The sequence below is a fragment of the Chenopodium quinoa genome, unplaced genomic scaffold (genome assembly GCF_001683475.1).
Source record: "Chenopodium quinoa cultivar QQ74 unplaced genomic scaffold, ASM168347v1, whole genome shotgun sequence".
Classification (NCBI taxonomy): Eukaryota; Viridiplantae; Streptophyta; class Magnoliopsida; order Caryophyllales; family Amaranthaceae; genus Chenopodium; species Chenopodium quinoa.
This window is the reverse complement of record NW_018743292.1, coordinates 2488904-2511827: the sequence shown is the minus strand read 5'-3', so window position 1 is coordinate 2511827 and position 22924 is coordinate 2488904. Positions and strand designations below refer to the sequence as shown.

General features: G+C 35.0%; 3 protein-coding genes across 3 annotated transcripts; 2 read left to right on the top strand and 1 right to left on the bottom strand.

Annotated features, from left to right (window-relative positions):
* The first annotated feature begins 4712 nt into the window (after positions 1–4712).
* Positions 4713–8904, top strand: LOC110736352 (elongation factor 1-beta 2-like). The gene is made up of 6 exons (XM_021916554.1): positions 4713–4900; positions 5528–5644; positions 6555–6633; positions 7102–7222; positions 8213–8326; positions 8419–8904. Exons 1-6 carry the CDS (start codon positions 4818–4820, stop codon positions 8580–8582), a joined length of 678 nt encoding a protein of 225 aa, XP_021772246.1. The 5' UTR covers positions 4713–4817; the 3' UTR covers positions 8583–8904.
* Positions 8905–10429: 1525 nt separating this feature from the next.
* Positions 10430–12569, top strand: LOC110736351 (probable E3 ubiquitin-protein ligase RHC1A). Its single transcript, XM_021916553.1, has 2 exons — positions 10430–10585; positions 11094–12569. The coding sequence occupies exon 2, from the start codon at positions 11194–11196 to the stop codon at positions 12190–12192; it is 999 nt and encodes a 332-aa protein (XP_021772245.1). The 5' UTR covers positions 10430–10585; positions 11094–11193; the 3' UTR covers positions 12193–12569.
* Positions 12570–13834: 1265 nt separating this feature from the next.
* LOC110736350 (tyrosine-specific transport protein-like) lies at positions 13835–22443 on the bottom strand. The gene is made up of 14 exons (XM_021916552.1): positions 21712–22443; positions 21552–21592; positions 20837–20929; positions 20669–20743; positions 20080–20129; positions 19219–19308; positions 18346–18402; positions 17721–17790; positions 17423–17524; positions 17159–17211; positions 15363–15513; positions 15172–15256; positions 14698–14826; positions 13835–14325 (listed from the first exon to the last, which is right to left on the bottom strand). The coding sequence occupies exons 1-14, from the start codon at positions 22025–22027 to the stop codon at positions 14135–14137; spliced, it is 1503 nt and encodes a 500-aa protein (XP_021772244.1). The 5' UTR covers positions 22028–22443; the 3' UTR covers positions 13835–14134.
* Between the last annotated feature and the right edge of the window lie 481 nt (positions 22444–22924).

Below are 22924 nucleotides of genomic sequence, written 5' to 3'. Positions count from 1 at the left end.
AATTTAAAGAGCATGTATGTAGAATTTTCCACGTACTTCTTCCACCTCTATACATCACTTATAAATAGTGGCATGGTGTTGGGCATCATTTGGAATAGTGGTGTTGGGCATCATTTGGGAGCATGTATTAACCTACATATCTTCAATACTCCAATACTTAATAGTTAACACTCTATTTCTTGTACTACTCATTCTTTCAAGGGGTATTGTAATATCCTATTTTAATATAGTGGGGGTACTCGTCGTTGTGGGTTTTTGATAATTTTCCCAAGTTAAATATTGTGTGTCCATTTATTTACTACGTAATCTCTACATCTTTAATTAATTTGTTTCTACTGTGCACTCACCAACCCTAACAATTATATTGCAAATAAACAATGTACTCTGTATTTTAGAAATCTATACACCTGTATATAATTAAGCATGGTGTTTAGCAATATTTGATAATAATTAACTAAATGAGTACTTGATTAGCTAGATTGTGATGATTATACATAAGTAAGCAATTAAATCTTTGGTTTTCCTATTTGACTTTTCACGGTCTTTTTACGCAATACTCCCTTTACATTATTGAATATTGTCTATTGAAAAATGTCAAACTTGGACTGGTCAACATTCACGTTATAAATATGTAAATAAAAAACAGAATTTATAAGACATTTTGAGGTGTTTTATCCCTGGACGTAGGAACTTCTAATTTGTACTCTATTTCATTTACTAAAGTGGAAGTGGTGAGGTCAATGGTGTTGCGTTTGATGGGGTTAAAAGTGTGTTTGAGGTGGGTGAATCTTGTCGTTACCACTTGTAACATTTGTATCATGTGTATTCATTCAAAACGAGATTTACGTGGTCATATGAGCTTTCATTATGCTTCATCTTCTTTCGAGCCATTACGGCCTGTGTTCGTCGTCCTTAATTATATGATTGATTTAAATGTCACGCACCTTGATGGATGATGAAGATTATGCTGATGGTATTGTTAATAGAGATGAAAAATAGACTTTAGAGTGAGATTAATTATGTACTCTATGAAAAATTCTGGTTGTAAATCTGAATTTACCATCTAGAAGTGATACTATATGATTTAAAAGCAAGGAAGCAAAAAACGAGGTTCAGATCACTTATCTTTTGAAATGATTATATAGCAATTATTAGAAGATTATATGCCATATACATTTTAAGATTTGGTATCATATACTTAAAAGCTTTTATGTGGTTGTGCATGACATCTTGGCATGGAGCTGGAGAAAAATTGCAATCTGATCAAGTAGCTCATAATTCGGGTTTGGATTTAGGGTGATGCGTGATTTTTGTTGTGTATTTCTTTTAATAATATCATTAAAAATTTATTAAAATTACAAAATTTTAATGTTTTCACAATATAGATTAACTTTAATCCAACATGTGGTTTATAAATTATACGTAGTAACCTTCATTTATCATATATCTTATACGCTAAAAAAAACACTTTTGGTCAATATTGTTAATCACGTAGACTCCTTCATTACGCCAAAAGGTTCTTCATTACGCCTAATTCTAGAAGTGAACATCTTACCACCAAAGTATGTGGTATTTTATGTTATCATATGATACAAAATATTAAAATGTATGACAAATTTACTAACAAGAAAAATATAATGATCCGGGGCATCACGTGAGTCCAAATACTAGTTTAAATTTAAAAATCGTGAATTAATTATAAAATTTGAAAAAATTTGTTTTTTTTAGGATTGCAAGGAAGTAGAGGATGGATGAGTAATTTAAAATCTCATAACACCCAACGAAAAATTAAATTTCAACATGAGATTGAGATATATGTTGATATTCCCTCCGATTCTATAAATCCGATCTTTCCATATGTATGTTTAGCAATGTTTGGTATAATTATAAATTTATAATGAAAAATCATAGAATTAGGCAAAAAATGAACAATTATAGTTATATTTTGTCACTTAAGTATTCCTAAAAAGTGATTAGCATTGTGTACGAAAAATTTAATCTAAGAGGGTGTATAAGGTACTAGGCTAGCTAGTTATGAATGTTGGGGCACATCGAGAAGCGAAGAAGAAGCTGCTCCTACATCATGGTGCTAGTACAGACCGTGAGAGCTCTGATGAAGCTGTGTTCGGTAAGCTAAGGAGTGGGTTGGGTGTTGTCGTTCGAGACCATGAAGGGGCGGTAGAAGGCTCGCAGCCTGCTTAATTAGCTTGTAGGCAATGCATTTGTGGTTGGTCGAGATTGCCGCAGAGGCTAAAACTATTGTCCTTGGTGTGCATGCAAACATGCAATGGACAAATTGTAATTTAAACAACCTATGTGACCTACCAAATCAAACTTAATAGCTACGTACTATTATTTAGGTTAATTTAAAAGAAAATGTACATGGCTTATTATTTAGGGGCATACAAGGTATGATTTATGGATTGGAGAAAATATTTTGACTTTGATTGTAACAATTTTAAGATCTCCAACATTTGTTTGAAAGGATTGCAACAAGGATTATATGTATCATATAGACCTTCTAAAGATTTTGGGATCATGTAAATATATACTTGGGAGCTGTAAAGGAAAATATTGGAACATCTTAATTTGTAAATACTACAAGTACATCTTAACAAGTTATAATAGGATTGGACTAAAAGACTGCTTGATTAGCTAGGACGAGATAGTGAGATACTGATTATACATGGGAATGATGGGATCGGATATGATATATCGCAATATGGTTCAAACATTAAGCAAATACTTGGTGCATTGTAAAGATGATCAGTAATTATATACTTGTGATATATGGAGTACTCTATTTAATTTACTATTTACGGCCATCCCTACGTAGCAGTTATATTTTTCACTCGGATTGAATTTAATCCATTGAAAAGTGTCAAACATGGACAGGGAACTTGTAATTTCTTCTTTATTTCATTGACTAAACCAAAAACTACTAGCGTTGTCAAGAACAAAATGATTTGAGACAAAATATTTGTTACGATATGAGATACTTCGTAATACAATAATAAGCTTAGCAATTAGCATTTACTACTAATATAATGCATTAGTGCTTCATATGTCTAAAATATGCATTTTTTTTTTTTATAGAGAAAAAAAAACTCTCGAAAGGCACATACAAAGCCCGTTTTCTAAGTAATGGATGTCATAGGTCCAATAGAAAAGAGGTTATTATACATAAATAAGCCCAAATAATCCAGAAAGTAAAGCCCAATTGACCTATGACAAACAAATCACAGTATCAAGCGCCAAATTCCAATGAAGTTAGTGAGTCAAGTCAATTAATCTACTAATTTACCACAAGGTCTCTTGACTCTCTTCCTAGATAATGAGTTTCATACTTCCATTGCATGTCATTCCAACATTCCTAATCTCCTATACATTTTAAAATAACATGAGCATTACAGAGCCTTTTAGCCCGAGACTACAAGTATAGACATCATTTATTTGTCGCGTGCCTTAATCGAGCCTAAAGAGAGAGGCTTGAGGCAAAATTGAAGTTAGATGAACCCAAACCTATAATGAGTATGCTTGGTTGAAAAAGGTCGGATTGAGAGAGAGTTTTGAGTTCAATACAGTGACGAATTTAGTAATAGTTGAAGGGAACTAAATATTCTACTTGCCCCTTTCGTTTTTTTTTAAGTGTATCACTTCCTTTATAACAAATTATTAACCCACAATCTCCTTCCATTTTATTTTTAATTTTCCAAAAAATTGACTTACAAAGTCCATAAACCCATGGCATGAGAAGAGAAATAGCAAGAAAATATGTGAACAATCATAAAATAATAATTATTACAATATTTTATTGACAAATATTAGAGGTATACATTATATATATATTTCATTTAGCTTGCCTCCCTATAATCATAAGTAAGGATGTCAATGGGGTGGGGCGGGGCGGATGTTGGCCTTCCCATCCCCATCCCCATCTAAAATTTTCATCCCCATCCCTAACCCCGCGGCGGGTCTAAAATTCATCCCCATCCCCGCCCCGGCGGGTGCAATTCCAAAACCATCCTCGCCCCAACCCCCACTTGGATATCCACCCCCACCTAAGACCCACCTAATCTCCGCCTCCCAAATACACAATCCTTCATAATTAATAAAGATTGCAAAAAGAAAAAAATTATTGTTAATATTACACATTTTTTTGTTTATAATATAAGTGTATTACAAAGTATTATATTTACGATTTTATTTTACATAATTTGTTTTTAAAAATATATGGATGTGGCGTGTGGCGGGTACAAAGTGGGGTAGGTGGGGATGGGGCGGGTACGAAGTGGGGCGGGTGGGGCGGGTGGGGCGGGGTGGGGATGGGGCAGGTACAACCTAAAATCCACCCTCGCCCCATCACCCATATCGAGTATGGTTTTTATCCCCATCCCCGCCCCATCACCCGCCAAATCAAGACCCATCTCCGCCCCAACGCAGGGTGGGGGTGGGACGGGTGCCCCACTGACATCCCTAATCATAAGTGGTCAAACCGATGGACTTAGAAAAAGCGAATGAAGACATAGAGCAAGTTGAACTGAACATAACCAAACTACTAAAGTATAAGTACTTGTGTAAGATATTTACTTGTAAAATAAATAAATAAATAAATAAAAGGGTGGGGGAAGTTTAACAAAGGAAAGAGGTTTATGCGAACTTGGAATATTCGGAGTTTACCAAAATCTCTAGGGTTTTGGCATATAAAAAGAAATTCAGCCACCAATTCTTCGTCCTTTTCTCTCCGCCTCACTCTCTTCCTTAACTCTCTCGCACTCATCTCTGTTCTTCTCTCTCCTCAATTTTCTTCCTTAAAAATGGCAGTTTTCAAGGATTTGCACACTGAGACTGGTCTCAAATCCCTCGATGATCACCTTTCTGGCAAATCCTACGTTTCTGGGTAATTTTTTCCAGATTTTAATTTCCTCAAATTTTGATGCAATTTTATTATTGTTTAATTTTGTTGATTTTGTAGCTGAATTTTATCGAATTAGTAACAATCTGATTGATATGCATGTGTATAGATTTCAATTAATTTATTTGCCGCTTGGATTTGAACTTAGTTGTATGTAACTTTTGATGATTGAACTGTGTAAAATCATATGGTAATGTTGAATTGATGTTATACAATGTGATTTTTTGTGTGACGATTTTCGAAAATTTAAAGTGATTTAGAAACTGCGATGGGTTCCATTGAGAGATTTCCATGCGTTTACATCGTTGATTTATTGACATTCTGTTGATTAAAAGGTGTAAACTTTTGAAACCGTTTTGATTTTTGTGGATTTTTGCTATTTCAATTGGATCCATAATATTTTATTGTATAAGTTAATGCAACATAATATCATTGTGTGTAAGCAATATAACATTGTTGATTGATTATATAATTTAATTAGATCCTTAATATGTGTCAAAATTTACTGAAACCCCGATTATATTTTGGATTGGAAGAGTACTGCCCCTATTTATTTTTTCTAAATTTCTATTCATTGGACTTATGTTTGTAAACTTCATTACTATTGTAAAGGGATGAGCTGACCAAGGATGACATCAAGGTGTACTCTGCAGTATTGGAGAAGCCAAGTGATTCTTTCCCAAATGCAAGCAAGTGGTACGAAAGCGTTTCCCAACAGCTCGCCGCAAGGTTTGTGACTGATTTTCACCACTTCCCAATCTTTCCTAATTCACTTTTAGCTTTAGGATTTGTCAACCACTTATCGGTGATGATAATACCTGGATGTGTGGAAGCTGTTTAACAGCAGCAATCTAAGTTCGGTTTAGGCCTAAGATTTACAAGTGCCTATAAGGTTCCTGCATTAGGTTGTGTGGTAATTAAGATAACTAAGAATTGCTGCTCTTGAATGATGATTTAAATATTCAATTTTTATCCATGTACAGAAAATAGGAGATGGTCCTTGAGTTATTTAACCAACAATTAGAGCTTATTTTGTTGTCTTTTGTTGGGATTTATTGTCAAGATCATTAGAAGTCGTATTTCATTTGCCGCAGCTAGAGATCCTTGAGAGGTTTATTACATATATGTGCCTTTTGGAGTTTCATCTGACAACAAAATTGTCAAATGAGGATTTTTTTTTTATAGATTTTCCCCCGCATTTTTCCATGTCAAGTTGTTATAATGATTTTTCCTGTCAGCAACCCGTTACGAAAATGCATCACGATATTAAAGCATCTATACTCTCTTTGTCCTTGATTTATAGGACACATATGATTTGAGATCACTTAAATTGAACTGGGTTATTATCCCACAAGTATCCATCACTAATTTGAGTTTTACATTTCAATCATGGAGGTAGTATGGTTGTATGGGTAGATCCAAAATTTAACGAGTTTTAAGTAGTCAGTGGCTTGTTATGTTGGGAGGTGTAAATCTGAAATTTTACCCTGCTTGCCCATCCTTTTGCGGTAGAGATAATTTTATTTTGTCAGTTTGTTTCGTCTAGAATAGAAATTCTCCAATATTTTTTTTGTTCTTTTGGAGCTCTTAAGAGTGGTTCAACATCTGATCAGTTATTATTTTTTCATTATGATGACAGTTTCCCTGGCCAAGCTGCCGGTGTGAGATTTTCTTCCCAGGGAGCTCCAGCTGCATCTGCTCCTGCTGAGGAAAAGAAGGTTTGTTCTTATATTTAATTGCGCTTCTTTAGTTGTCTTCTGATACAAAGATGGTTGTAACTTGTGATGAACTAAGGTTAGAAATGGTACTGATTACACTTGCTAAGGCTGTTGACAAAACAAATAACTTTGTATAATTTACTGTTTACTGATCAAAATCCAGTGATATTCAATTAGTCACTAATTAAAGGTCCTTTATGATTTACAGAACTCAAATAATAACAAATGAGCAATACGAATGAGATTGAACATATGATTTTGTAGTAATTCTGTATGTAATAGAAGAAAGTAAAAAAATGGCTTGAATTAATATTGTTTATAAGATGATCTGAAAGTGCTACGATCTCAATGTCAATTTATTTTTTAAAACATTTGTTTTTTAATATGGCCTATGACTTTTCTTCTCCTTCTGTCACTGTTTGATAGTATTATGGTTCTCTTATGCAATTTTTTTTTGTAAATTTGCAGGAAGCAACTGCTGAAGATGATGACGATGATATGGATCTCTTTGGTGATGAGACCGAGGAAGAGAAGAAGGCTGCAGAAGAGAGAGAGGCAGCTAAGAAGGCATCTGGAAAGAAGAAAGAAAGTAAGATTTGTGTTTTTAATTATGCCTAAATTTTCTTAGTTTTCTTTGCTTTGGGTGGGCTGAGCTAGTCAAAGATATTATTCTGAAATTTATGTGATCTCAATGTCGGTTGAGTGAAATTGCTGAAGAGACAACTTATGTGCATTCTGTCTGCGTTAAATTTTCGAGCATTACACCTGGATAATGGGTGTTATGCATGAACTAACGCTAAAGTAATATCCTTCTCCAGAGACTTTTTATCCTATAGCGTAAGTACTATAGTCTTTCCCTTTGGAGATGGGAAAATTGTTTGTTTTAATGTCATATATACGTGGAAATAATCTGTAGATAATGCTTCATAACACAGAGGTTGGTTCATCAAACTTTTTATTTGGAAATACTGTGATCGGATATCAATTGAATCTAGTTGCGGAAGAGAAATACTGTTTTATAGCATTGTCTGTCAAGCGTTGAATTTCGAGCGTTACACCTGGATAATGGGTCTTATGCATGAACCAGCGCCAAAGAAATACCCTTCTCCAGAGATTTATAGCTATAGCGGAAGAACTATAGTCCTCTTTTACTTTGGAGATGGGGAAATTGTTTATTTTAACTGTTGTATGTGCTTTGTGTGTTATCTTAGATTATAATTCACAATTTGGAGGATGGTTGATCATACTTTTAATCTGAAAGCACTGTGATCTCAATTTCAATTGAAGTTTATTGTGTAAGAGAGGCATTATGTGCATTCTATCATTTTCCGTCAAGCGTTGAATTTCGAGCGTTACACCTGGATAATGGGTCTTATGCACGAACCATCGCCAAAGTAATACCCTTCTTGAGATTTTTATCGAAGAACTATAGTCTTCTTTCCTTTGGAGATGGGGAAATTTTTATTTCATTGTTATATGTGCTTTGTGTAATCTGAGATAATAATTCTTCATATGGATGTGCACTCATTTGCAGCCCTTGAAACTTTTTTGTCTCTGACTATTCTACCTTTGTAATTAGGTGGAAAATCTTCCATTCTTCTTGATGTGAAGCCATGGGATGATGAAACCGACATGCAGAAGCTTGAAGAGGCTGTTCGCAGTGTCCAGATGGAAGGTCTCACATGGGGAGCATGTATGATCCTATCTATCTCCATTCTCACCTTTTACAAATTTCGACTTTGCATTTTTATATGATGAGCTAAATGTCCCATGATTTTCCTGCAGCCAAATTGGTCCCAGTTGGTTACGGTATTAAGAAGATGACAATCATGATGACCATTGTTGACGACCTTGTTTCCGTCGACAACCTCATCGAAGACTACCTCACAGCCGAGCCAAGAAACGAATACATCCAGAGCTGTGATATTGTTGCCTTCAACAAGATTTAAGAGGACTACATAGTATAGCTCAATTCCGGGTTTAAGTAGTTCTTAATCTGGGATGCTTTAGTTTGTCTCTAAAGATTTTGTTTTCGTTGCATTGTCTTATAGGTGGTGTGTATGGTTCGAGGGATGAGTGGGGCTGTAAAACTCTGAGATTTATTTTAACGATAACAGTTTTTATCAAATCGGATTCTTTGTTAGTATTCTGGCTACCGATGTGCTGCCAATCTGGAGATTATATCAGTCATTAAGCTTGTTCTGAGTCCGGTGCAAGTATGTACGGAGTATTTTGTTCTTCTCCTACGTTTGGGGGTTTGGTGAACCTAAATTCGGTGTTTTTCTTGTTTTTTCCAAGCTATCATTTATGAAAGTAACATGACTACGGCATTCTTTAAAATAATGCGGACTATGTAACGAAAAAGACCTTTACTTTTGACCTTTTCAAATGTAATTTAATAAGCCAATAACTAACAATATACGAGGTTCATTTTCTTGTAAATATCAATGACAAGTTTAAATTGATTTTCTTATTAATAATGCGTTGTAGAATATCAGAAGTACAAGTTGATTGTTGTTACGTGTTATAATAATATTTTATCATTAAAAAATAAGTGCTATGCACGGTATTGACTATAAGCATGTCATGACGATTGATAGATTAAGATTCGATGTGTACATGTGTATGAAATTATAAATGTATGATAAAAAATGACCAACATCTTGTTTAATCTAGCTAAACTTAGTTTAGGTGGAAGATTATTGATTACACGGTATTGATTGTAAGTGAGTCATAACGATTACTTACATTATGATTCGAGGTCTACATAATTTTGTCAATATTATATGCTCATAAATCGTATAATTTAATACTCTCTTATCTCTTAATTGTTTCATCTTAAAAAATAGTCAAATTTAAAATACTTTGACTTAACTTTTCTTATTTTAAATTCAAAAGGTGTAGGCGAAAACTTTTTCTTATTTTTTATGGGAAAAAATTATCCTAAAAAAACAAAAAACATAACATATGACAAACTTGTAAAAAAAAAATTGAGAAAATCATCCAAAAAAATTCATTAAAAAAAAATCTTTTACAGTAATCATCAATCAATCATAAATTCATAATAACTATATACTAAAAGACACACCCGCAATGACACATATTCTGGTGTGTCCTTAGTATATTTTTTTTTAAAAATAAAACTTTTAAAAAAATTGATAGAAAATATTAACAAAATATTTTCTTTTAAAATTTTGGATATCTTTATATAATTAATTTTTAATGTATAATAATTATTTATAGTAAAAATATTATGAATATATATCTTTCAACTTAACATAATTGGAATGAAAAATTATCAAATGTGAAATAAGAAAAATAGAAATAAATATGCCATCAGGGTTCAAGATAGAAGAAAGTTTGAATAAAAATTATATGTAATAAACAAATATAGTATGTAGTAGTCATCAAAGATAAAAAAAAAATATTTTAAGTTGCTTGATGTGGGATGAAATAAGAAATAAATTTTGGACCAAATTATTTTTTATATTTAACTATAATTTAAAATTGATACCCAGTAACATATAGAGTTAAAAATCGTCGGGTTTAACCTAGTTTTTCTGGTGTAAAGTACAGTTTTCTGTAATAATTATACAAAGTCATTATAAGTCAATATTTATCAACAAAAATAAAAGTGCGTGGAAAAAACAAAGATAACCCACGAGACAAGGCAAAGGCACGATAATTTCCACAGTCCAAAATCGCTGACCTCATTATTAGCGTTTTCTAAAAGTAGGCGTAGTGCGCACCCTAGCGCATTATAGCGTTTTCACCCAACCAACCCCATCAATCATCTATCAAAATTAATTTCCAATGGCTCTTATCAGATTCTAGAATTTCTTGTTCTCCTCTTTCTCTCTCTAAAACTTTATTTTCTCTCTCTTAAAAAACACATTTTGCAAAAAACACTCTTTCTCTCCTCTCGTCACTTCAGTTTCCATGGTTGTCTCTGGTAAATCACTCTTCCTCTCTCATCATTATTATTTATTTTTCTTTGATGGGTTTGGATTTTTTTAATCTGGGAGTGATTTATTTTTGGTTATTATTAATGGGTTTTATGTAAAGTTATGTTTTTTAATTTTAAACTTGATATTTTTGTCAGCATCTTGTTGTTTAATTGGGTTAATTTGATGTGGGTTTTGTGTTTTGAGCATTTATTAATTTGCATGATTAGATTGATTTTGTTCTTTGAATCTGCTTTTCATTTTATGATTTTGGTCAATTTCAGATCTTACTCTTGATTTTGGTCATTTTATGGATGATTGAATTGTTGAATTTGGTTTTAAAATGAAGTGATTGTTTGTAAATTGAATTGGGAATTTGGGATTTTGTTTGGTGACCTTGGTGTAACATTTGTAACTGAAGTGTGAATTTCATCTTCCTGATAAAATTTGCAATTTGTTTTAATGAATTTGTTTGAAAATTATGATTGAACCTTAGAGTTACAAATTCTGATGCAGGGTGATTCTTGGTTGTTGAAGTTAATAGATTTTGGGGATATTTGAGAGGAGAGATATTGATCAAGGGGAAAGAAGTGAAAGGAGAGGGATTGTTTTTAAGATGTCGAGTGGTGGAAATACACACTGGTGTTATCAATGCAGGCAGCCAATTCGCCCTCGAAGCCGAGGCACGATTTGCCCTTATTGTGATGGAGGGTTTGTGCAAGAGTTAGAGGAGTTAGGTGGTGGTCCTGGTCCTGGTGGATATACTACTACCGCTACTACTAATCCATATGGAATGAGAGATGGTCCTGATCAATTACATGGAATTATGGAAGCTTTAGACTCTTTGATGATCCGGAATAATCCCGAGCATAGGTTAGGGTTAATTGAAGCTTTGGATGCATTTATGGGGCAAAGGAGGAGATATGGTTTAGATGCTGATCGTAGCCCTTGGTTGATTTTTCAAGGGCAAATGCCCGGAAGGATGCCAATGCCTAGAAGTGGTGGGTTTGAGATGTTCTTCAATGGAAACCCGGGAATTGGATTAAGCCGGGGAAATAATGGTGATCTGTTTGTGGGGCCTGGCCTTCAAGAATTGATCGAGCAGCTAATGGTTGACAGGCAGGGGCCACCACCAGCCCCTCGAACGGCAATTGATGCAATGCCCATAGTCAAGATCACTCGGGCACATATCCAGACTGATTCACATTGCCCTGTTTGTAAAGATCAATTTGAGTTGGGCACTGAAGCTAGGCAAATGCCTTGCAATCACATGTACCATTCTGATTGCATTGTCCCATGGCTGGTCCAGCACAACTCATGCCCTGTTTGTCGCCATGAGTTAGGCTCAAGTACTTCAAGTGGCAGACAAAGCTCTGGTAGTGTGAGCAGAAGAAGTTCTAGTAACAACTCAAGAGAGAGAGGAAGCAGTGACCAGAATACAAGCAGGAGGAATCCATTCTCTTTCCTGTGGCCTTTTCGTTCATCAAACAGTAGCAGCACCCGTGAGTATGTTCCAACTAGCGCAAGCAACCCCTCCCCTCCCCCACCGCCCCCACCTCCAACAACTCATGAGAATCATGAGATGAATTACAGCGGCTGGCCTTTTGACTACTAGGTTATGTATGTGTGTAATCAGCATTGCTTGAATTACTTGCTGTCTTTGCTTGCATGCCTTGGGGATCAATTTGGCTATTTTAACTGAAATTTCGTAAATATGTTGAAACGGAACAAAGCTGCCTCAGACAATGACAATGTTTTGGTCTTGGTTCCAAGAATTTCACAGGTTTCTGCCTTTTTTTTTTCCTACAAATATTTTCTATTTCTGGGGGTAATTCCTCATGTAGATAAGTTCATATGTATTATCAAGTTACTTTTGCTGGTGCCATCTGTTTCTGTAGCAGAGTATTTTCTCTCAGTTTCCCTTGTCCCTATGTTTTCCAATGAGAACTTAGCTGAGGTCTCCATTACCGAAGCCTCTTTATGGTTGTTTCATTATGAGAGTTTCATGAAAGCTCATCTTGATCATACACTGTTGTATGCGTTATTTTGGTGGTTTGACAGCCACCTTAAGCTGGTAGGAATATTCTATCCTAGTAATGTATCAGCATATGAATCCCATCCCTTTTAGGATCAGTCTGAGAATCAATTCTAGAACATGATTATTGAGTTGACGCACATTGGAGGGAAGGGCATAGGATCAAAACTTTCCGTATGGAGTATGTCAAGTTAGCATTGGGAACCATTGAAAGCCATAAGTTGGCTTTTTGGCAGAGGAAGTATTTTGGTGAGTGAGACGGCCATGTACAAAATCTACCCTAAAGTTTACGTTCAGCTTTACTCCAGTTCATCATTGATAGGGACTTTATTTTGGTGACTGAGACGGCTGTGTATGTTTGGCTACAAACTTAAAGAGATGTCCATGTACAAAATCTACCCTGAAGTAGGGCATGCTTTCATGTGCTTCTAGTTATTGTTAGTGTTGCATGCAACTGGCTACAAAGCGACCGAGCAGTGTTTTTTATGGACTGTTAGTACTCTTTGAGTCCCCTTGGCATTCCCTATGCTTCTCTTCTGTCATATCCTTAGCGCAGGGAAATGTGCATCCAAGATGATTGTAATATGTAGGGTTCAGTGTTGAGAGAAGACTTATCAATGTATTTCTTTCCAAAAAAAAAAAAAAGAAAAATTTCTTAGTTGATTTTCTTTCGACATTATTATTATTATTTTTTTTTTCATCATGCAATTATTGAATAGCTGGTGAAATCATGAATCATGATTGTGAAATTCTTTGATTGTTTGCCAGCTGTAGGTTGATAACATGAGATAAGATGAGATTTTGATAATTTGTTGGATTAGGAACTACATTGATTGCAAATTATCTTAATTTACCTTTTAGAAAAAAAATCTCAATTCGTTACTTTTCTTGACATAAACCTGGATATATCTTCACTAAGAAAAAGATTTATGAAGGCTATGCCTTTTAAATTTAACAATGTAACATAAATTCCTCTAGATTAATAATTGTAACAAATTTCACTCACCGTTGTATAATGAGGAATATACGGAGTAAAATAATGTCAAAGAATATTGTTTTGATCGTTGTAACAAATTTTGTTGGTACTGTGCTGATGTAATTTTTTGTTTTTCATCTTCATTTTTATAAAAGTTTAGTGTAAAAGTTCCTAATTAAAACATTAGAAAATAAGTATAACAAACAAGTTAAATTGATGATATTATAAACCTCAATTTTCCTTTAATTTACATCAAATATATCCACCATTTCATTGAAATGAAAATTGTGCATACCAACAGGCTCAAAGAGCTAAACATTATTGCAGAAATATTAACCTTAATTAACATGATTATTACGGAGTATAATGGTAAAATGTTCGTTAATTATATGTCGATACTGATGAAGGTTTAGTATGTGCAGTTTTTACTGACGGACAATCTGAGTTCTAAACATCCTCTACTTCAAACAGCTTCTTGTTATTCTAGCCTAAGTCTCAAAGCCTTTTGTTTCAATTTCCGTCCGCGCCTTCTTTTATTGGAGCATATCACAAACTTCTCGAGTGATTGAAAGTGTTCAATAATTCTGATGAAATGACCCATGCAGCGCCACCCATCACTAGGAAAAGTGTAACTTTTCCTCCGGGAACCTGCTGGGGCACTTTTGGGAGCTCTGGCGAAGTCAAGTATCGGTCTGACCAAGACATTGCTGCGGGAAGAATTCCGAAAAGCATCAATACTGCAAGATTACAGAAATTGTTAACAACTAGACATATATACTCTTCATCCCTAGATAATAGGCCACTATTCTATTTAAGACCATCCAAAAAATATAAGCAAAAATTTCAAATATACATTGTAGTATAATAGAAACGTGTACTTCTATTAGACTTTTCCCATATTACCTTCAATGACACCCCTGACTATAATTCCAAAGGCAACAATGGGAAGGAGACATAAAACTTTGGATAGTGGATATATATGGTATCAGTAATCCGTTTGTTAAAAATGCTCCCCGAAACAAATGTGGCTTATAGTCTAGAGATGGCAGGAGTAATCATACTAGAATTTACGTAATCGGACATCTGAAAGACGCAAGACATATGCTTACCACCATATGTTCCAGCAAAATCCAAAGCCTTGAAAAAAATTTCGGGGTCTAACAGTGCAAGCACCAATGGTGGGAGCAAAGTAATCAAATATGGAAGTGGTTTGCTTTGTCCAGCTGGGAGTTTCAGCACTGCAAGAACGATTGGGAAACCTCAGTCTTCAATTAGGTACCAATCAAAAGATGCATAGATATCAACTTTTCATATTTCAACAAATTGGAACATAAATTTCTAAAATTTGCTCTTTCTTCCACAAGAACAGAAGAAAACAAACCTCAGTATTGTATGTGTGCCAGAGAAAATGAAGACAAAACCAATATAATTACTACAAGTTTCTTGAAACTGTCGTACCATTTTCACAAAAATCTTAATTTGCAAAATAAAAATCTTCAGCCAATGCGAATTATATAATACAGCCATAACAACAATGCAAGTATCATAAACGATTCTATAGCAGGAAAAGGAGAAGTGCTTACAATCAGCTAAAAAGTCGGCAAGTCCCAGAACAAATCCAATGTATGATGTTCCAATAGCAAAAATTGAAAAGGTATCGACTATTGGCTGCATTCCAGAAATTCCAAAAAACAGAAGCAATGTGTAGTTGGTCAATCTGCTTCCACAGAGTCAACAACACCAAAACTATAAAGAAAACTCAAAATACAATTACCCCAACAACTCCATTGCTTGATCTCAGTTCTTGTAATGGATCAAGAATCTTCCCAACATCTGAATCTAGATTAGTGAATGTACCAAGAATTACTCCATTCCAAACAAGAAATAGAAGCAGGGGAATAGCGGTTCCTACGACAACTGCTGTCCTGCAAGAGAACAGATTTAGTTTATTCTCAGAATATACCAGAAACAAGAGCTTAAGTTGTCATAAAATCATATGGCAAGCTGGAGTATCAGATTATGCTGCTTATATGTAAAGCTTGACAAAGTATGTTCACTTCAGTACCATGCAAGAGGATTAAACAGTCATATTCATGATCATTACCTGTCTTTGATCAACAATATGTTAAAGCATACTATCAATTGGTGCAATAACCTTTATGAAAACATTTCTTAATGTGCCAATGATGAAGAGAGGATAGGAATGGTCCATCTATTATAAAGGGTCTTCTGTAAAAAGAAAGTCATTTCCGGGATTATGAATGGTTGGAACAACATAACACAGCTAATTTTGTATGGCAGAAATACTACAGAGTTTAGCCATTTCTTTGTCTATATTGACTCTAGCATTTGGTCTAGATAACACCACAATGCAAATAATTGTACTTCACTAATTGTCCTAAGATAATGAAATCTATACTAATATATTAAAAGGCGTTAATTGTCCTAAGATAAGGAAATCTATACTAATATATTAAAAGGCGTTCCTAAGAACGTTGATGTGCCACATAGGCCCTTTTTAATTACGCCACGTCAGCTTCCCAACATGACGCCACATCACCTTTAACAATCTTAACCATTACGCCACGTCACATGTCACCGAAGAAACCATTATTGCTCCATATAAAAACATAAGGTTAAGAAGATTCGAACACCCAACCTCTTATAACAAAGATGACTATTTTAATGATGTAAGCCAATTATCAACCACATTATCAATATGTAAAAAAAACTTACTATATATAAGTGAAAAGCATAAGTAAAAAGATACTCAAAGAATAAACTCAATGAGTATTCAATGCAACTATTACCTCATACTTCATGGGGACAAAAGGACTGTCAAATTCATCTACATAAGTATAATACATGAAAATTATAATACAATAAACACAATTTTTGTATGCGGCCTGCTGTACCGTGCGGCAGGGGTTACTCAAGTTCTCAATCACGGGTTACTCGAGTTGTCGGGGTTACTCGAGTTACTCGGTCAGGGGTGACTTGAGTTATTCCTCACCGAGTAACCACTCAAGTAACCCCTCGAGTAACCCATGACCGAACCCCTCGAGTACCCTGACCGAGTAACACCTGACTAAGTAAACCCTGACTGAGTAACCACTCAAGTAACCCCTGACTGAACCCTAAAGTAACCCCTGACCGAACTCCTTAAGTAACCCCTGACCGAATTACTCGAGTAACCCCTGACCCAACTCCTTAAATAACTCCTACTCGACTGAGTAACTCGAGTAACCTAGACCGAGTAACCTCTCAAGTAACCCCTAACCGAGTAACTCGAGTAACCTTTGACCGAGTAACTCGAGTAACCCCTCAAGTAACCCTTGACCGAGTGAACCCCTCAAGTAACCTCTGTCCAAACCTCTCAAGTAACCCCTGACCGAGTAACTCGAGTAAACTCGGGTAACCCCTAACAAAATAACTCGGATAACCCCTGCTATAAGGTGTGGCCTGTAGCACCAAAAAGTTGTTGTACAATAATATATAACGTGTGACCCGGGGCATCGTCCGGGCAAAACACTAGTGCAGCAATGATAAGAATGCTAATCAAAGATTCACCTTACTTTTGACAGGTCACCCTCCAAGTTTGTGCAAAGGACAGGAACCACGTTCTGAACAAACCAAAGAAAAGACGTGCTTCATAAACAAAATTAATGAGCTAAAACAAATTGTGAGATTTGTATCAGATTTACCTTCAATAAATATTATTTAAATTATATATTGAAAATAATTAATGATTGATTAGTAAAGTTAGACAAGAAAAAAAGAACGAGACAGGAGACACACACACACTTTAAGGGGCATAGGGATTAGCTTACTTACATGATAGACATACGCAAGTGCTATGACAGGTATACTTGAAGGCACAGCTTCAAAATTGGCCTTCAAAAGAGCATCAAGATGTAGGTCTGCACTAGCGACAACCTGGAGATAACGAAATCATATTCTATTAAAGTGAAAAGCTGGTCGCACAAAAATTTATGGTTCCACCTAGTACAAATGTGGCCAATATGAAGCAGCTCTAGCACACTTCATATTAAAAAGAATAAACTTAAATAGATAAAGAAGGAAGAGGGGGAATGGGAGAAGGGTCACTCGGCACATACATAGGAAGTCTCACCACTAAAGCTGTAAATGCAGTAATGATCCCCAACACTAACAGTCCATTAACAGCACCAATGATACGTTGGCTGCGAGATAAAAGTAAAAACAAATTTCATCTTGGCAGAATAATCTCACACTGTAATAGTACTAAGCTTATCAAATACGAGTAACAGAGAAATAGAGTTACGAGTACCACTGTTTTTGTCACTATGTTTCAAAATCAATATCTCAACTCTTATGATGCAGCATTAAAGAAAGACAGAAGGAATAAATGATACAAGAAATAAATAACTATCATCTCACAAAACATGAAGGAGCATCTTCAGTGAACTAAAAAAGTAAGCACATGGCAAAACGGAAATGAAAAAACCAGAACTGGTTGATAAAGGAAATTATGTTCCTTCCATTCCTGAGTAAAGTTCATATTCTGTTTTGGGATGTCCCGCAAAAAACCTAAGTTGGGCCCACATACCCCACTCACATTTTTTTCTATTCCAGTTTCTGATTTTCACTATCATTAAATTCCATGCAAAAAGGATATGTTACAGGACAGAGGGAGTAAAAAAAGAGTGTGCCCAAATAGCTCTATCACAATAATATTGAGCGGGATGCAGTAAAATTGAGCAAAGGCTTACACATACCTTCCAAAGTAACATAATCCTCCAAAAGCCAGTGAAAACAATCCCGCACTTTCCCATCTGTCATAACAATTTTATTCATCAAAATCTGTATACTAGATCCTCTGCATTAAATACATGCATTTTGATTGTGTTACAACTTGCAACAATTCATAACAGGACCCGCTGTATTGCTCATTGACAATGTATCTTCACCCAAATTAGTGAATGACAATTGACACTTGCAAGTTGTAAACTAAAAATGTTACCGGCAGAGGAAAAAATTGAAATGAAGGTGGTAGCAATCAGCAAGCAATGTTCCTATCAAGAACACATGTGTAATGCAACCAGAAAAAACTGAAGGTTTGCCATAAGTATTCAAAATGTCTGCCTGATGCTAGGCTATGCTGAAACTCTGGCAGACTGGCCAAGCCTGCAACCATTAACCATGAGCAAAGCTACAGTGGCTAATTCAGTTCAAAAGGTATTTGTAAAACATAGATACAATGATACACAATAAGTCCATACCATATCAAGAATTACAGAAGGCTCAAATACATCATCAACTACAAGCAGAGAAAATTGCATATAGATGCCTTAAAGTCAAGCTGTCAACTGACTCAACTCTACCCATGAGTGACGTTTCTTATCTAGGATATGCCCACAGGGCCACGGGTAAAACACACCCACCCAAGCTTACCTGACACTTCATTTATGTATACTTTGGATAAACGCAACGCAAACTAGAAGCTATAAATATTCACACATGCACGGATGACAAGATCACTATTATTTTAATTGCCGATGAGCACTCAGAAAATAACTAATACCAACAATAAATGCACTATGCTTTACCAAATGCAAAGGAAAGGAGATTGCTAGAAGCATAGCTCATACAGTGGAATACCAAGGTAATTTGTCAATATATCTGATGACCGTGCTATGTAGGCAACAAGGAGAGCGTAATGTATAAAAATGTATGACCAGCTGCAGTACAAGGAAAACACAGTCGTTAGTTAATATAAACAACAATCCTCAATAGATTCATCAAGCAGAATAGCGTCAGGTAATAAAAATTGAAATTATTGTTCCACAATGCTCAAAAAGTAAAAGAAGAGATGTTTGCTGCAAGATTCAGTCAGCATATTTTGAGAATTTTCAAGACAAGCTAACAACACAATTAACAATGTCATGCTGGATTGCTGGACATACAACCGAAATCAATTGCTCGAGCACAAGGAAGTCTATCTCACTCTATTGTGTTCCTTTTTTCATATACATCTTCTCCAATAAACCTGAATGTTTGGTTCTATGCCAGAGACACCAACAAACAAACTCTTGTAGTATGAGGGTTATGGGTTGTTTAACAGTCACTCTTTCACTTAGACCTAATTGTCTAGAGATCACTGCATAGCAATGTAATGAGGATAGACTCCTATGACCTACCCTTATTTTCTAGAGCTAAGCTAAAACACTATCTTTGTGAAGGCTCTGCTTATACTACCCATCCAAATTTTTAAGATAAATGAGATGTGCATTCTGAAATTGAAGTAACAGAAATCAGTCTTAACTTTAAGGTTCAAGGATTAACAAGGGGCAATAGTCCTTGTAAAGTGAGTTCTAACAAGTCAAAAGTTAAGATCCTAGAACAAAGCAAGAAGAAGTTCTTATTCTCTTTTAATATCTTCAGAAATAGGAGACAATAGAAGTTTCTTATGTACATAATCATAATGAAAGATTCAAAACAAATTGTCTTACCAAGCAACTTGGACTCCCACTGAACCCACTGTTCTCTTTGCCATTGACACCTGAAAACAATTTCCAATTAATTAACATGTCTGCATAAGAAAGAGACAGGCAACATTCTTTCCTTCAAAAAAAAGTTGCTGAAAGCCAGCAGTTTTAATAATTACACCATTAAGCATTTCATACGAGCAAAGAGGTATTGGTCACATTTTGAGGGAAGGATAAAGCAACATATAAGTCATATACTGATTAAAGATGTCCAAAGTGTGGTAGTTGATACTTGATAGTTGTTGTAACGAGCAAATGATGCATGACACTCCTTAAAACCACAAAATTGAACATTCCTTTTTGCATTTGCATATGTTCTAAACCAAATCCAAGCTCGAGCTCCAAAAAGAATAAGACACGATATCTGATTTGATCACTATGATGTTACGATAGTGTTGCATAATCACAAGAGGGAGTGAAATGAAACTTGCAAATTAAATGGTTGAACTAATTCATGGTCTAATTCAGGTTTCTCAAAGAAGTAAGGGAGCTGTATTTTCTTGTCCATTCAAAATATTAACAATCCTAAAGATAATGATAGGGCATGAATTACCAAAGAGACGCCCCCAGAATCCAACTCGCACATTGTATTTACATTAACTTCAGCAATTAGCAAGCCAGTTGCAACCTGCAAATGTACAAAAATATTGTTTAGATCACTCATCAGTACATGATCACTATCCATGACAATCAAATTAACGAGTTCGCTGCAAACCCCTACCATATACACCCAACAACCAATGCACGCCACCGCAGAGGCAAGAAACCCTGATTCTTGTGTCACAGCTGGAATTGCTAAAATCCCTGCACCAATCTGTAAAGTTCTCAGGAAAAAAAAAAAATGAGTTAAACAAAACAGTAAGGCAAACTTGGTGAAAATGAGAAATCAACAAATCATATCAATTTCACGTTATATAACACACATATATATATATATATATATATATATATATATATATATATATATATATATATATATATATATATATATATATATATATATATATATATTACATATATACACATATATATACATATATGTACACCATAAAAAGGAACAATTGAACATATAAAAGCAATATAGTATGCAGCAATTAAAGTGCCACTTTCAATGTATGTAAGCACAATGCAGTCAAATGCTTCTGTATTATCATCAGTTCATCACCATAATTTTAGGCAACTCTAGTTTGAAAGGAGCATCAGCTATCAGACCCCCTCCCCCCAACCACAAACACACCTAACCACAGTCATAACTCAGAACACGTAACACCGGATATTTCTTCTAGGCACCTAACATAGCCGCTTTCACTTGCATTAATCCCTCTAAGTCTCTAAGGCTCTAACTAGGAGGTGGGCACATTCAATCCAGATATTAATAATTTAAACTAAAATCACTCAAATTTTATTCACTAAGCTAAATTAGGAGGTGGGCATACCGTAGTTCCTGCCACTAGGAAGATTGAACTGCTAAGGCTACCTGCCAACAGAATTTAAAAAAGGCAATGATCATTGATCAAGAAAACAATCAAAACTTCAAAATAAGAATTTAATTATAATTTCAATCAAAATGAGCAAAAGTTAAGCTAGAATTCTAACCAGGTTCATGCTTCAAAGTGGCTTGATTAAGATTTGAGAACAACCTCTCAAATTCATACTTTTCAACTCCTTTTCCCAATTCTTCTTCTTCCTTTATGAGTGATTTTTGGGTGGATTGGCTTTGTTTTTGAGAAAAACATCTTAAGCTGGGATTTCTGAGGTGATTAGACAAATGGGTATTGGGAAATTGAGGAAATTGTACAGAATTTAAGGGTTTAATATGATGAAGATGATGGTGAAAAAGAATTTGGCGGGTTTTGGTGTTGAAGAAGGAAGTGTTCAGCAACGCCATTTCTCTTTCATCAAGTCCAGACATGAATTTTTTGCAATAAAATTCAGTTGGTTCATGTTGTACGAGTTGTGAGCATTGGAAGGGTCCACGTTATCAGCAAGTAGATAAGTAGATGTTCATGTTGTACGAATTGTGAGTATTATGTGTAATATACTAATATGAATTCAAAGAGGTTTTTTTTTTTTTTTTTTTTTTTTTTTTTTTTTTTTTTTTTTTGGAGTTTGTCCCACCCGGTTCATCAGAGCTTAATTCCGACTATATTCGGATCCGACCCGAGTTGCACACCTGGCTTATGGTAGCTGAGTCTCCTAACAAGAATTTTTTTAGCATTCGGTGAGGTTCGAACTCGAGACCTCTTTCTTAAGCGGCATCAAGCTATTTATCACTTGAGCCAACTCTTGTTGGTGAGTTCAAAGAGTTTATAAGTGGTACTCCGTATATGAAGTATGGATTATACAAGCTCAAATTACATATCAATTGTTATTGTACCCTCTCTAATTAGGCATTTTAGAATATCTTCAACATTATGAGTACCCATTAAATACCAACAATATGTGTACTTCTTAGAGATTGCAGCTGGGTATGAGCATGACTTTGATGGTTAGTGGACGGATATAGGTATAAAAAATCATGCTTGCCCTAGGTGGTGGGTAGGTGATGGATTTGAAATCATGCCCGTCTAATACACCCTGCATCCATCCACTGATACTCTTCATATCCATCCATTTGTCTAATCCTTACTTTATATTCTCAATCATTTACGTGTTTCTTTTTTTAAAAGAAAACTAAATAGTTTCAATTGGGTGTAAGTTGGTAGTAGATAGATGATATATGGATATATGTAAGCATGGATTTATATTTATACCCACTTGAACGGGCGTGAATATTGGATGTATACCTACCATGAGTAGTAGTTATAGA